This window comes from Artibeus jamaicensis, unplaced genomic scaffold (genome assembly GCF_021234435.1).
Source record: "Artibeus jamaicensis isolate MK-2021 breed Jamaican fruit bat unplaced genomic scaffold, CSHL_Jam_final contig_233, whole genome shotgun sequence".
Lineage (NCBI taxonomy): Eukaryota > Metazoa > Chordata > Mammalia > Chiroptera > Phyllostomidae > Artibeus > Artibeus jamaicensis.
The window spans coordinates 7,905,026-7,919,033 of record NW_026521486.1 but is presented as its reverse complement, the minus strand read 5'-3'; the positions used below and the strand labels follow the sequence as shown (position 1 = coordinate 7,919,033).

At 58.0% G+C, this 14,008-nt stretch overlaps 1 protein-coding gene across 2 annotated transcripts in view; it reads right to left on the bottom strand.

Annotated features, from left to right (window-relative positions):
- Positions 1-6,722, bottom strand: part of TMPRSS6 (transmembrane serine protease 6) — a 33,990-nt gene extending 27,268 nt beyond the window's left edge. Inside the window, exons 1-2 of one of the 2 annotated variants that reach the window (XM_037160403.2) lie at positions 6,504-6,722; positions 838-1,034 (exon numbers count right to left, since the gene is read on the bottom strand). In XM_037160403.2, coding sequence (XP_037016298.2) covers positions 838-1,033 — 196 coding nt within the window. In that variant the 5' untranslated portion in view covers position 1,034; positions 6,504-6,722. Of the gene's footprint in view, positions 1-837; positions 1,035-6,349; positions 6,462-6,503 lie in introns of those variants that run through there. The other variant, XM_037160404.2, reaches the window with a different exon arrangement.
- Between the last annotated feature and the right edge of the window lie 7,286 nt (positions 6,723-14,008).

The following is a 14,008-nucleotide window of genomic DNA, read 5'->3' as shown; positions in this document are numbered from 1 at the left end:
TCAGATTTAGAGAAAGAGACAGTAGGTGTTGAGGAGTGTTTATTGAACAAATGAATGAATGAATGAATGAATGAAAGCAAAAGTGGACAAATGGACCCAGTCTCTGAGCCAGTTGCTTCCAGGAGGCTAAGGGCCATGATACCACAGAGGGAGGCCAAAATTCAGGACCTGGGAGAGGCTCTGGGCCACCTGCCCTGGACACCACAGGTCCCCACTTCACTGCGTGCTGAATCCCACGTGTGCCTGAGCTGGGGTATGAAAGCCCTCTGTGCATGTGGACCATCTCCTGGATGCCTGAGCCCTGTGGCCCTCCTCTGCTTCACCCCCATCCATGCTTGGCCCTGGGGACTCAGAGGTGACAGAGCTGTGGTCCCTACCCTAGAGGAGCTCCCAAGTGGCACTCAAGTGAACAGAAGCGCTAACTGGTGCCAGGAACCATGGGTGTCACTGGGCCTTCTCCTGCAGAGCCAGATGGCTCAGTCCCAGGGGCAATCCTGGAGGGCTGCAGGCAAGGGGAGGCAATGTTTATACCCCTTTGGCATGTTGGTTCACAAGAACAGGGTGCTGGGAGAGCGCTCCTTCCCTAGCTGGTGAGAGCTGGAGGCACTTGGCCTGAGTCCCAGGACCCAGAACGTAGGTCCAGTGATCTCCCCTTCCTCCCCTCCCTGCCTTTTCCCCACAGGATAAGAAGGGAGACTCAGAGAGAGGAAGTACTTGCCCAAGGTGGGTTGCTGGGCACTGCTGACTTGGACTCCTGGTCTGCTCTGCTGTGCCCCCCACAACCCCCCCCCCCCAGTTCTTCCCAGGTGCCTTTCCTGGCTGGGCCCACGCCTTTACCTAGGAAATACCAGAGCAGGAGCGCTCCTGAAGCCAGTGCGACCAGGGCCAGCCACAGAGGCACCAGGCGGAGGTAGTCCCGGGCTTTTCTCTTGGAGTCCTCAGAGGCCTTGAACATCCCCTCCGGCTCCGCCTCCTCACCATCACCTCCATCGCCCTGCCCACCAGCCGCCTGGGGGGCCTCTGCCACGGGCATCCTAGCAGGAGACAGACCTCGGTTGAGAGTGGCCTGGCATTTGCAAGGGAGACTCTGCTGAAGGCCCACAATGCACAGATGTAAGACTGCCTGCCTTTGGGGGTAGGAGGGTCCTATCACCAGGTGGGAGCTGTGATCGAGAGTGGGCATGGGCCCTGGCTGGCATGGCTCAGTGGACTGAGCGCGGGCCTGTGAACCACACAATCGCAGTTCGATTCCCAGTCGGGGCACATGCCTGGGTTGCAGGCCAGTTCCCAGCAGGGGACTCACGAGAGGCAACCACACATTGATGTTTCTCTCCTTCTCTCCTTCCCTTCCTCTCTAAAGATAAATAAATAAAATGTTTTTTAAAAAAAAAAAGAAAAGAAAGTGGGCATGGGGCCCACTTGCTCATGGAGCCCCCCAAATCAGCCTTTCTAAGTTCAGAGGACAGGTGGAGGTTTCCAGGCTTGAACCCTGGCCCCTGGGGGCTGTGCCCACAGATGGTACTGAGAAACATGGGGTCCAAACCTGGGGTCCAGACACTGGCCCCGCTTCCCTTCGTCCAGGGGGAGGCTTTTTGCTCCTCCTGGTTCTCCACAGCAGAGCGTCCCGGGATACCCACGAGGAGAGTTCACTTAGCCCTGCCCCCGGAAGCCCCCGAGCCAGCGCTGGGCAGGGCCAGGGACCCACCCTGGGGACCAGGAACCCCAGGTCCTCTCCGGGGCAGGAGAGGAGACAAACACTAATACTCGTGTAGCATCTACAGAGGACATTTCACAGGCATCACCTCACTGAACCCTCTGCTCACCCAGGGATGTGAGGACCATGGTCCCAGGCGTTCTTTCTCAGGCCCACTCCGTGCGGACGATCTACACGACTCATCCTGCTTAAACCTCCAACCGCCTTCCAAGGTTCTGACCCATTGGACAGAGGAGGAAACTGAGACCCAGCATGTTTCGCCAGTAACTTGGGCCAGGGTTTTCCTGGCCAGGCCCCACCCGCCCAGTGGGACTCGAATATCTAGCACTTACTACCAGCCCCGTTTTACAGATGGGAAAACTGATGCCCCAAGAGGCTAAGCCACTCGCCCAACAGCAGGTAAGTGGGGAGAGAGGAGGAAGGGGCACATCCCCAGGTGTCGGATGTCCTGCACCTTCTCCTTTAAATGAGCTGTTAATTAGCAAATCATGATTAAGTGATAACTGACTGTCATCCCTCTCAGGGCCCTGGGTCTGCAGCTCTATCATCCAACCCCCTGCCCCCCCACCCCAAACAAACTGAGTATTTTCCAGCTTCTCTGGCAGCCTTTTGGAACAAGGGCTCTGGACCACTGAGCAGTTAGTCTCCTCCTCTCAAGTCCATAAACGCCACTGTGGCTTTGAAATACATCCCCAGATGCTTGGGGGTGGGGGTTGCTTTGGGCTGGGTCTCGGGTTTTCCCCAAAGGAGACTGCTCAGTGGTGCTCAGCCTCTTCCTGGCCTTCTCCTGCGTCCCCGCTTCCTGCCGTGCTCTCAGCAGTGTTCCCAGTCCGGGTTTCCGGCATCCAGCCCCCGTGACCCTCTTGAGTGGCCCCCGCCCAGTGCAAGTGAGGGAGGGATTCTCGAGTGGGCATGGAACCCCCTCGACCCCTAACCAGTGGACATCTAGATATGAGGGGCAGGCCCTCTGGCTTTTGTGGGGCTGGGCCAAGGATGGTAAATATACCAAAACGGGTGGGACAGCCCCCGGTGAGAAACTACCTGTCCCCGAAAGCTGAGCGGGGTAGCCAGAGCAGGGAGAGCCCTGTGACAGCCCAGGTCCTCATCTTCTCTCAGGCCTGGGCCGCTCCCTCCCCCAGGAAGGGCCACACTGGTTTTACTCTTGACTCGGGATCACCAAGGACCTATTTTGGGATGACTCATAGCATGTTGGGGACTCAGGGGCACTAGAAATGACAATAGTTGACATTTATTTCAACTGTTTCCTGTGCTTTGTATGCACTGTCTCATGTAAGCCTTCCTCAGACCCTGTGGAGGTAAGTTCTCTCATCGTTTCTGTTTTACAGATGAGAAAGTTGAGGCACAGAGGTTGAGCAGCTTGGCCAAAGTCGCACTGGCGGTCAGTCAGCAGCAGAGCCAGGCTACAAACCTAAATAGTTTGTCTACAGAATAACCTCCTGGTCCCTACTCTCTATTGCCTCACATATCACCTGGGTACTGAGGGGGAAACTGAGGCTCAGAGAAGGTCATAGGTCCACTAGGGAAGGCAGCAAGTGGAGCATCCAGGGTGAGACACTCAGCAGACCTCCTCCTGCTGCTCCCCCTTCCCCAGCCAGGCCCTCGCTCTGCAGATTCTGCCTCCCTCGTAAACGAATGCCCTCCTTTTCTGTCCAGGAGGACTTTGAATGTCACAGAAAAGCCCACTTGCAGAAAACCTGCTGTGTAAAAACCCAAGGTTAGATACAGCCCAGAGGTGGGGCAAGGGGTGCTGTTCGCCTGGGCTCCCTGTCACCCCCCGATGACTCCTGGGGCAGCCATCCACCTGGGCTTTCCACCGCGAACCTCCCCTCCCGCACGTGCTCCACGTGGCACCAGACAGACTCCTGCCCCGCCCACCCCCAGCCATTTACCACTCAGCATCCTCCCAGCCACCTCCGGACCCTTCGCCTTCTTCCCCAGGCTGCTGCCCACCCCACTGTGGCCCTAATTTCCATCGCACGTATCGCCCTGCAGGCCCAGGGGATGCCACCTCTGTGTAGCCACACCCTCTGCATAAAGAACAGTGGGGACCCTTACAGGTGACTCCAAGGCCTGGCCTTGGGGCCCGGGGCTCTGGGGAGTGAGCAGCCTCTTCCCCTGGGGCAGCCCTTGGTCCGATCAACGACATGCCTGTCCTTCAGCTTTGTCTCGCTCCCACACAAGGAAGTGAGCTGCGTCTTCTCTCCCCACCAGCCCCGTTCCCTGCAGCACCCAGCACATGGCCTGCCAGGTGAGTGACTGCTTCGTGGGAAGGGTGAACGCACACAGCCCCGGGTCTCCAGACTCCCAGGGCAGTGCTCCCCCCACTTGGGGAGCCTGCCGCTGGCACCTGGATGGTGGTGCTGGCTTCGGAATCCTGCATGCAGTGACCAGGCTGCCCCATTTTTGTTGAGCACGTCTGCATGATGCCAGGCTCCATGCTGGACAGAAGGGGGACATTGGTGAACACGAGGCCCCATTCTCATCCTCTCGGGGCTGACGGCCCCGCAGGAGATGGACAACTGGGACGACTGACAGCCCTGACAATGACCACACCGTTCCTGTCTTTCACTGTTGTATGGCAACTGCCCCATCGTTTCAGCAGCCCAGCCCATCGGAAAAGTCTGTGGCTCTACCTTCCACATGTTCCCAGGACCCAGGTCTTTCTCGGTGCCTCCATGGCTCCCACCATCATCTAGGTCAACACTGTCAGTCACCTTGTCTGCTGCAGTAATAGCCAGCTGTCTGACCACCCACATGGCACAGAGCCACACAGCCGCCGGGGTGGTCTTTTCACCCGGCACCCTGCTCACAAGCCTCACGTGGCTCCCATCCGCCTAGAACAGAGCCCAGTGCCCTTATCACAGCCCACCAGGGCCCACTGTGATTTGGCCATTGCCCGTGTCTCTGTCCTCTCCCGCCCTCTGCTGCAGCCCCACCCCACTCCTTGCCAAACCATCAACATATCAAGTACACGCCCCTCAGGGCCTTTGCACTTGCTGTTCCCACCACCCAAATGCTTTCCCTTCGCTCTGCCTCATGCCTGCTCCTTTACCGCCTGCAGGTCTTTGCTCGAATGTTACCTCCTCCTCCCGAGACCTTCCCACGCCCTTCTCTGCAGCGTTTTTTTCCTCAGCACTTCTCAACCCTGCATGAGATGCTTCTGTGTCCTTTGTCCGTCCCCTCCCCGCCTGTGAGCTGCAAGGGAGCGGGGACTTGATTCTGTTCAGTGCTGTGTGCCCTGCTCCAAGAGCAGAATTCGGCACTCCGTAACTTTAGTTGAATGAATGAATGCTAAGATCCTACTTCCTCCCCACACAGCTCCAAGGCGCTGTGTGCACATGTGGCCGGGGCGACCTCTCGTCTCGTTTCTCCCTGTGCCTTCTTTTTCCCCTTGTACCTCAGTGACATTGGACTTCACAGTTATCAATTCCCACAACGAATATGGCAGAGCATAGCACAGATGGGTTCTTGAACACTGAACGTTCTTGTTACTCCCTAGCTTTCCCACACGTGCTTCATTATGCCTGGCTGCCCACCTCCTGACCTGGCCAGCTCTTTGATGGCCCCTTCACACCTCAGCTCAGCTCTCGCCTCCTCCTGGAAGCCTTCCCAGAGTGCCTCAGGAGAAGCAGACACCCCTCTGCAGCGTCCTGGGCCATCTCCATCAATGAGCAGTTTGCTTTGGGGCACAGTCTCTCTGACCCACTGACAGTGAGCCCCTGGGAGAAAGGACTGGGTGTACCACAGCTGCCATAGGGGCTGAGGCAGTCCCTGGATGTGAGTATCTGGACCCCACCCTGAAATCTGCTCCTCTCTCTCTCTCCTGCCCTTCTGACCACTGGAGGGTCCTCAGTCTGCCCACTGGAGGCTGAGCCCCAGCCCTGTACCAGGCAATACCACAAACCCCAGTTCGCCTCAGCCTCCAGCAGCCTGGGGTGCCGGCCTTGCTGTATCTACTTAATGGCCGGGAAACTGAGGTAGAGAAAGATGAAGCTGCTCACCCCAGTCACTTAGCAGGGCAGGCAGAGCAGGGCAGAGCTGGAGTTCTGATCTGCAGCCTGCCCGGGAGGCCGTTTGGGCCTAGAGTACCATCCCCTGCACTGAGCTGCTGTGGCCGTGTGTCCCCAATGTGATGGCATTGGATGAATGTCCCTTCCACACACACGGTGTACACAGACTCATGGAGCAACCGAGGTACACACACACCCCTACCTATGCCACAGATTCATAGATGCACACTACTACTTCATAAACACTTGTGAACACGCTGCACACATACACGCGTGCGCACGCACACAGTTGGCTCCAAACTCTGAGCCTGGCAGCTAAGGGTCCCCTGTTTAATGCAGTGTGGGACTCTGGGCCTGTCTCCACACTGCACAGCCCAGGTGGGGGACCCGGGTATGGAGAAGGCAGCATGTCCAGTCCTGCAGTAAAAGTGGGGTGCTCAGCGACAAATCAGGCCTCTCCTCTGCCTGGCCCTGCCCCAGAATCCACCAGCCCCACCTGGGCACAGGCCCACTGCCCCTGGACTGCCCATGCCCCTGGCCTAGCTCCACCCCGCCCTGCTCCAGCCCCAGCCCCAGCTCTGGGGGCCCCTTGCCTTCTGCTTACACGGTCACCCTCTGGCCGATGAGGCCCCGCAGACCTGGCCTCACAGCAGGGTGGACAGCTCAACTTCCAGGGAGCCAGGCCCAGGTCTCAGCATGGACACTGTCACTGGGTCATTCACAGATCCTGGTCTCCTCCCCTGGGGGCCCCCACTTACCTTTGGGAGTGGCAAGCAAGTGCCGGGCCTGCACACAGACCTCACAGCCACTGTTTTTCCAGGCCAAGGTCTCCCTGCCCCCACCTGGCCAGCTGGGGCTGGATCAATGGCCCAGAGCCATGGCCCCGGTGTCTGGCCCTTGTCCTCTGCGGCCTGTGGCCCCAGGCTCCATGGGCCTGCCGGTCCGTTCAGGACCTGCTGTGTGCCGGCACTCAGGTAAACAGTCCAGAGGCTGGAGGCAGGCAGTGCCGGCCCCGCCCCACCTTGCCCTGCCCCGCCCCACAGGCACCCTGGAGGAGATCTGAGCTGTCCCCCGAGGCCCGTTGCCTGGTGACATTCTTGCCTGGTTACAGCCCCTGGTCCCCTGGAGCATGAGGTGGGGGTGGCAAGGCCTGGGGGCTAAACCGAGGGGCCTGAATGGTGCACTCAGGGGCTCACTCAGGTCTCCAAACCTGGGCAGGTGAGACCAGAGGAGCCAGTGGCCAGGGAGAGAGAAGGAGGTGGGGCCCACGTGGTTCTGGCACAGGAGAGAAGCGAATGGAGTAGGGGGTGGGATTTGCTGCCACTTTCTGTTTAGTTGGCAATTATTTTAATTTCTACCTGATTCTATAGAGCTGTGCTGTCCATCTCCGAAGCACGTGCTGGGCACCGGGGTTTTCTGGGTGTGTGCAGGCTGATCAGCATCTGTCCCAGTGAGGAAGCTGCACACCTGAGACCCTGTGTGCTGTGACACAGGGGTCCCAACATGTGTGTACACATGTGAGGTGTGTGCGTGTGCCCCATTAGTGTGCACATGGAGTTTTGGGTGAAGGTGAGGAAGGTGTCTGTGCAACACTGACCACGTGGCACCTCGCAGTGTCACACACATGCGTGTGCGTGCTCCTGCGTGTGCTCTGTAAGGAGCCTGCTGAGTGCAAAGGGGTCCATGGGGCCCACGTGTGTCCCGAGGTATGTCCATCAGAAGCAAGAGTCATGCACAGAGGCGTCTGGGCCTGAGATCTGTGCAGCTGGACAGTCTGAAAAGTAGATCTTGCGCAATCAATGTCCTCTGTACTGGTCACCTGCCTGGTCATTGATCGATTGATCGATTTATGGGCCCCAGCCCGGGGGAGGGGCTGACATGGGTTGGCGGCAAAATGAGGAGGGGGGCACTTGAAAACATGGGCATGGGGACCACCTCCCCAGGCGCTCAGAGAGCTGCAGGCAGGTGGCAGCCGGCCCTTGAGAGAAGATTCCTCCTGTCGGCAGGGCGACCGAGTGGCCTGGGTACCGTGTTCCCACACAGACAGGGGACGAAGACCTCCCTGTTCTCTGGGAGCCTGCATTCCACACTAATGCTGGGCCCCCTTGGTCTCCAGAAAGGTCCCGAAGGCGTGGCCAGTGAGGCTGGGAGGCCAGGCCTTCGTGTGGCAGGTGACGAGGATCCTGCCAGTGGCTGCAGAGTGAGAGGCTGTGGCCAGAATCTCGGTCCCTCCACCGGTTGGAGACCTGGCAAGACCTGGCACTCCCCAAGCTGCCCCCTCATCACTGTGGACAGGGAGGATGAAGCTAGGTTGTTGAAGGCCTTTGTGAAGACTTTTGTAAAGTCTTTACAAAGGTGAGCTGCCTTTCTTGCTTTAAAGTTCAGGTGGAGTCGGGGGCAGGGCAAGGCAGCTGTGTCCTCCCCACTGTCCACAGGGGCCTCGTGAGATGGGCACCAGGTCGTGGCTGGCGCTGTGAGGACCGCTTACTACGGCCAGGGGCCTTGCCCTGCACTGCACGTGTTATCCCGTTCACTTTGCACAGCAGCCCCTGCATCGGTGCCATTTTTAGCCCCAACGTGCAGAAACCCAACCATTATGAAATGTGAACTCACAGCTCCGGTTTATTAATCACGCAAACCTGTGTGAAGTGCCTACAACACATCAGGCCTGGCCATTCATTGTCCCACTTCCCAAAACATCCTAAGACAAACTGACATGCAGGAGGCACAAAAAGGTGCTTCTGATGTCTTAGACTGTGTCCTCCCAGCTCTTATGCGGCTGTCCTAACCCCCGTCCTTTCGGCTGGGACCTTGTTTGGAGACAGGATTGCTGCAGATGCCGTGAGCTACAATGAGGCCACACTGGAGCAGGACAGGCCCCCAAACCGGTGACCAATGCCCCGATAAAAGGGAAACTCAGAGACTGACAGGCATGCAGGGAGAAGGTCCCAGGAGGGCAGAGGCAGAGGTCAGGGCGAGGCTCCCACCAGCCCAGGAACCCCAAAGCTGGCCAGCACACCACCAGCCGGTGGGGGGAGGCACGGGATGAACTCTCCCCCACAGTGCTCAGAGTCAGCCCTGCCGTCACCTTGATCTTGGACTTTCCACCTCCAGAACTGTGAGACAATGAACTTCTGTGGCTGAAGCCCCTCAGCTTGTGGTGATTTCTCGCCCAGCAAACTAGCGCAGTGCCGACTGAAACTTTGGGTGGGTATCATGCCAGGGCATGTATGTGTCCTGCTTCCTCCCAGGCCACACACAGCACGTGCTCACACCTGTCCGCCGAAGAGGCTGAAGCGCCACGACAGCTGCATTTTTATCAGGCCTCAGCCAGGGATGTGTCTTAAGCTCCCTCCTCACCCCTAGACTGTGAGCCCCATGAAGATCGAGTCCCACCTGTCTTGTCCCCTGCTGGGTGCCAGCCTAGAACAGCGCCCGGCACACGGGACAAGCACTGGCTGAGCGCACAAATGACAGCCGCTGCTGACTCCTTCGACGGTCTTACAGGGAGACTTTCGAGCTGTGGGCCCACGCTGGGCTCTTCACGCTGGCGCCTCGAGTCCAGGCTGGGGAGTGACATGTCCCCACTCAGCTGACAAAGAGACCGAGGTTCCAAGAGGGGGGTGACCCATCCTTGGTCCCGCAGCCATTGTGGGTGGAACAGGGACTCCATCCTCTTCTCTTTGCTGGGAGGAGCATTGGTTGCCTGGGCTGCTGTAACACACGGTGCAAATCACTGTACACCCGGCAGCTTCACACAATGCCAGCAGATCCATTCAGGGCTCCAGGAAGAACCCCTCGTGCCCCTGCCCCCAGCCATGCCCCAGTTACTGGAGGGGCCAGCAGTCCGCTGCTTTCTGGCTCGCAGGAGCGGCCCTTCCCCTCTGGCCCCGCCTCCCTGCGGCCCGGGTCTCCGTGCCCAGTCCCCTCTTCTCCTAAGGACACCGGTTGTATAGCACCATGCCATCCACTACGGCCTCATCTTACCTTGCTTATGTCTGCTAAGATCCTACGTCTGGCTACGGCCAGTGCCACAGGTTCCAGGTTTGGGGGGACACTATTCAATCCAATATGGGGGGTCGGAACTATTCCAGGAGGTCAGGGTGGGAGACCACGGAGAGCTGCCCGCCCTAGTCAGCCGTCTTGCGGGTCTGCCAAGCCTCAGAGCTCGAGAAGGCCATCATTGCGGTCCTGGGGGCTGAGGGTCCGGCCCAGCCTGGCGAAGGTTCTCTGCTGGCCGAGCCTCTCTGAAGCCCTCTGGGTAAGTGTGGGGCTCGCAGGCTCAGGAGCTGCAGTGAGGGGCTTGCGGGGCCTGGCTCCGTGGGTCCCAGCCAGATGCTGTCTGAACAGGTGGAGTCTGGGAGGCCTGGGACCGCCAGGCCCCGAGACAGTGTATTGGTTTCCTAGGACTGTCCTAACAAAGAGCCGCCCACAGATGGGTTAAAACAACAGAAATGTATCGTCTCGCAGTTCCGGAGGCTAGAAGTCCAAGATCAAGGTGTCAGCAAGACTATGTCCTCTGTGACGCTGCCAGGGAAGGATCCTTCCTGCCTCGTCTTTGCCGTGGTGTTGGTGGCAATCCTTGGCATTCCTTGGCTTGTGGCAGCTTAATTTCAATCTGTCCCTGCCTCTGTGGTCACATGGCCATTCCCCTGTGTCATTCCCAGTGTCTCCTCCCCTCTTCTCACAGAGACACAGTCATAGGTCGTATTGGATTACGGGCCACCCTAATGGCCTCACCTTATTTGCATCTGCAAAGACCCCTGTTTCCAAATGTGGCCACATTCATAAGCGGGAGGGGCAGTTAGGTCTCGAACTTGTCTTGGGGAGACACAGTTCATCCCATTACAGGTGGGGGGAGGCAGGCGGGAGCAGGCTGGTTGTTGACAATCCGTGGGCTGCAGGCTGCTCTTCCAAAGGGCCATGTATCCCTGGGTCCTCGAGTCACTGCTGAAGTGTGTCATACCTCCCAGAGTCCCCACATCAGAGAGTCATCCCTCCGAGTACTCAGACCCGACAGGGAGAGTCACACCTTAGACCTGTGAGCCCTGAGACTTGGGGAAGACAGCCCATGAGGAGCGGGAGGTGGGCAAGGGCAAGGGGGTGGCCCCGCCCAAACAGCCTCACAGAGCCGGTGGTGAGCACCGGACAGGCAAGCCGGCAAGCCAGCTGCATCCACACCTGCAGCCGTGGTCACCGCCCAGCCCCCGCCCAGCCCCCCTCTTTCGAGTGCTTTACATATACTCATGTCTCTCATCCTCACCACTGCCCAGGTACTTCCCCCGTCCTACGGATGAGAAACCAAAGGCACGGAGGTGTCTACGCATCAGCCCAGGGGCACGGCTGGCAGTCGGCAGAAGCAGGACCTGGTCCGGGCCACCCAGGTCCCGAGTCCATGCTTCTACCATCATACCAGCTGCCCTGCGGGGACCACACGGCCCTCTGGGTGGGGCAGAGGGCGTTCTGTCCACCCCAGGATCCCCAGCACCCAGCACCGTGACCTGCACTTAACAGGCCCTCAGCAAATGCCTGTTGAAGGAATGAAGGAATGCATCCCTCCCTCTTCCGAGGGCCGTCCTCAACCAACTACACCCCAAACCTGCAGAGCTGGGCCGAGCCCCTGTGGCTCAATCACAGATTCCGCTCTCCCGCCCAAAGCTGGATGGCTTCTTCAGAGCCTTCCCAAGCCAGGCCTTTTTCTAAGCGCCTTTCTTCTGAGAGGCAGGGTGTAGCTATCAATTTTCTTGTCCCTGCCCTCAGTGGTCATTCCCTCCCCCACCAAGCTGAGGACTCTGTAGACAGGGTCATCGCACTCCTCTCTGTGACCAGCACCCGGCCCACAGCCAGCTGCACAGAGGAATGGGAGGTGGTGTGTGTCCCGCCAGCTCCTCCCTCCCCTCTGTGCCCTGGCTTCCTGGAATTGTAGACTGGGCACCCCCCACCCCCCGAAGCATCTCTCTCCCCACTCAGCACTTCCTGCCTCGCGTTCCCACAGCCCTGAACGCCACCACTGCTCCCCCGGCACTGTGACGGGAGCGGAGTGTGTCATACCTGTGGTGGTGGAAAATGTCTCTAAGCAAGCCAGCAAGGGGATGTCCCCGGGCGGTCACAGGGGCCAGGCTGATGCCGCTGGTGCTAAGCTTAAGTTTAATCAACAACCCAACACCCAACTCTTGTCCCCAGTGACAGTGGCCATGAGACAGTAGGATGTAGGAGTGAGCGCTCATGGTTCCAGTCCTCTCCTCTGGCCCCTGAACCCACTGTGTGGCCTGGGACACGGCAGCATTGTCTCACAGGGCCTCCTATCTTCTCCAGTGATGCAGAACCAAGAATCTCTGTCATTCTTGTCTTGCTAGGTCGCTAAGAGATTTCATGAGACTCCACACCGCACACCTTTTCAGAGCTACGAAGGGCTTGCCCCTGTGAATGCTAAAGACTGCCTTCATTCCCGTCCTTGCTCCACCGTGCTCCAGCCGGGATGCCCTGCACAAGCCGTTGACCACTCTTGGTCTTTGCCTTCTTTCTCATCTGGACAATGAAGAGCAGCCCCCCCCCCCCGCTTCTAGAGAGGTGGAGGGTGGGAGTATGGTACTTAGCACACAGCCTGAGACACAGACCCTGAAGGACTGAAAACTCTCCACTATGGCCTTCACAGGCCTGGTCCCCACAGCTGTCCCTCCCCTACTGCTTGCTGATAAAATCCGAATTGCCAAACAGTGGCCGCAAATCCACAAGAACAATTCCTTTCCTCTTCCAAGTGCTAACCAACTTTTCCCAAAACTAGCTGGACTCTGATGAGACCCTTCTACTAAAGGCCCAAACAACACACCACCCGCCGTGCCTGAGTTAGAGGCTCCTGCAGAGTCTTCTCGTGCCTGGGGTTTCTGAAGACGGGTTTGTGCCAATGCAGTATGGCTGATTTTCCACCACACCTATTATTATGTCCCCTGCATCCCAGGATCTAGCACAGGGCCTGGCCCACTGCACAGCAGATGGCTTTCACCAAGGGAATTCAGAAGTGGGCAGGAGGAGGCAGTAATCAACCCCACTCAGGATGAATCGAAGGGCCTCCCAGAGGTGGAGATGCTTGAGTGGGGTCCTGAGGGATGTGTAGGAGTCTGGGAGCAGATTGTTTGGGTGTCGTGACAACTTCAAACACCAACAGATGTCGAGCTAAATGAGCCGTCTATGGTCCTTACCCTTGTCCTTTGCCTCCCACTCTTGAAGTGAAATACGCGTAGACCTGGCCACAAGCCACATTTCGTGTAGCACCCGAAACCACATAATATCGGTGCTAAGAAAACACTTAGAAATCACGTCATCTGACTGCCCCATTCACAGATGGGAAGACTGAGGCACGAGAGCAGAGGCGCCCTGCCCAAGGCCCTTCAATTGTGGACTCATATTAAGGAGTTCAGCCCTTGTCCTGAAGATAACAGGGAGCCCATGCAGGCTTAATCAAGGGTGTGGCGTGGCCAGAGACCACCCTGGCAGGGCTCACAGGTGGGGGGATCAGAGGGGATGCATGGACCGAGGAAAGGCTGAGCAGGGATGTGACCCAGAGATGCCAGGCCGCGGGCGAGGGGCCAGTTTCAGCCACCATGCCAGCGATGGAATGTGAGCTGCTTTTAATCTTTTTAATGGGCTGCCAGTAAGTTTAGAGTGGAATTTTGCTTATTTTTTTTTCACTAATGTAATTGTCTTATATATACAGAGGGCAAAAAGTTGTAGAACCACATGTACCTGAGTTCGAACGTTGGCTGTACCAACCATCAGCTGCACGTCTTAACCTCCCTGGGCCTTGGTTTCCTCCTAATCTGCCAAACGTGCAACACCTGCCGCAGAGGGTGCCTTTCAGGTGATAGGAGGTGATGCTTGGGACGTGCCTGGCACAGTGTCTGAAACATAAATATCAGTTTTTTCATCCCTTTCTAATGTGCTTCTTGGCTGTTTTGAGAGTCATCCAGAATGTCAATAATTAGGAGGACAGTGGTGGATTATTCATCCTCATCATGGTCTGTTTTCACAGTTCTCCTGGTAACTGGACGCTGGAAGCTGCTTGGAGTGGGAGCCGGAGGTGCAGTGATGGGGGTGGAGAAGAGATGCTAGAGGATCAGGGTGTTGAGGGGACAGTTACTGTTCAAGGCACTGGGGACCTGAGAGGATGAAGGCCCCACCCGCCTCTCCGCCCTTGGCTCTTATCCCCCCCATCAGCCCCAGCTGCCTCCTGCTTCCCGCTCCACACCTGCCGGTCCCCAGCCGT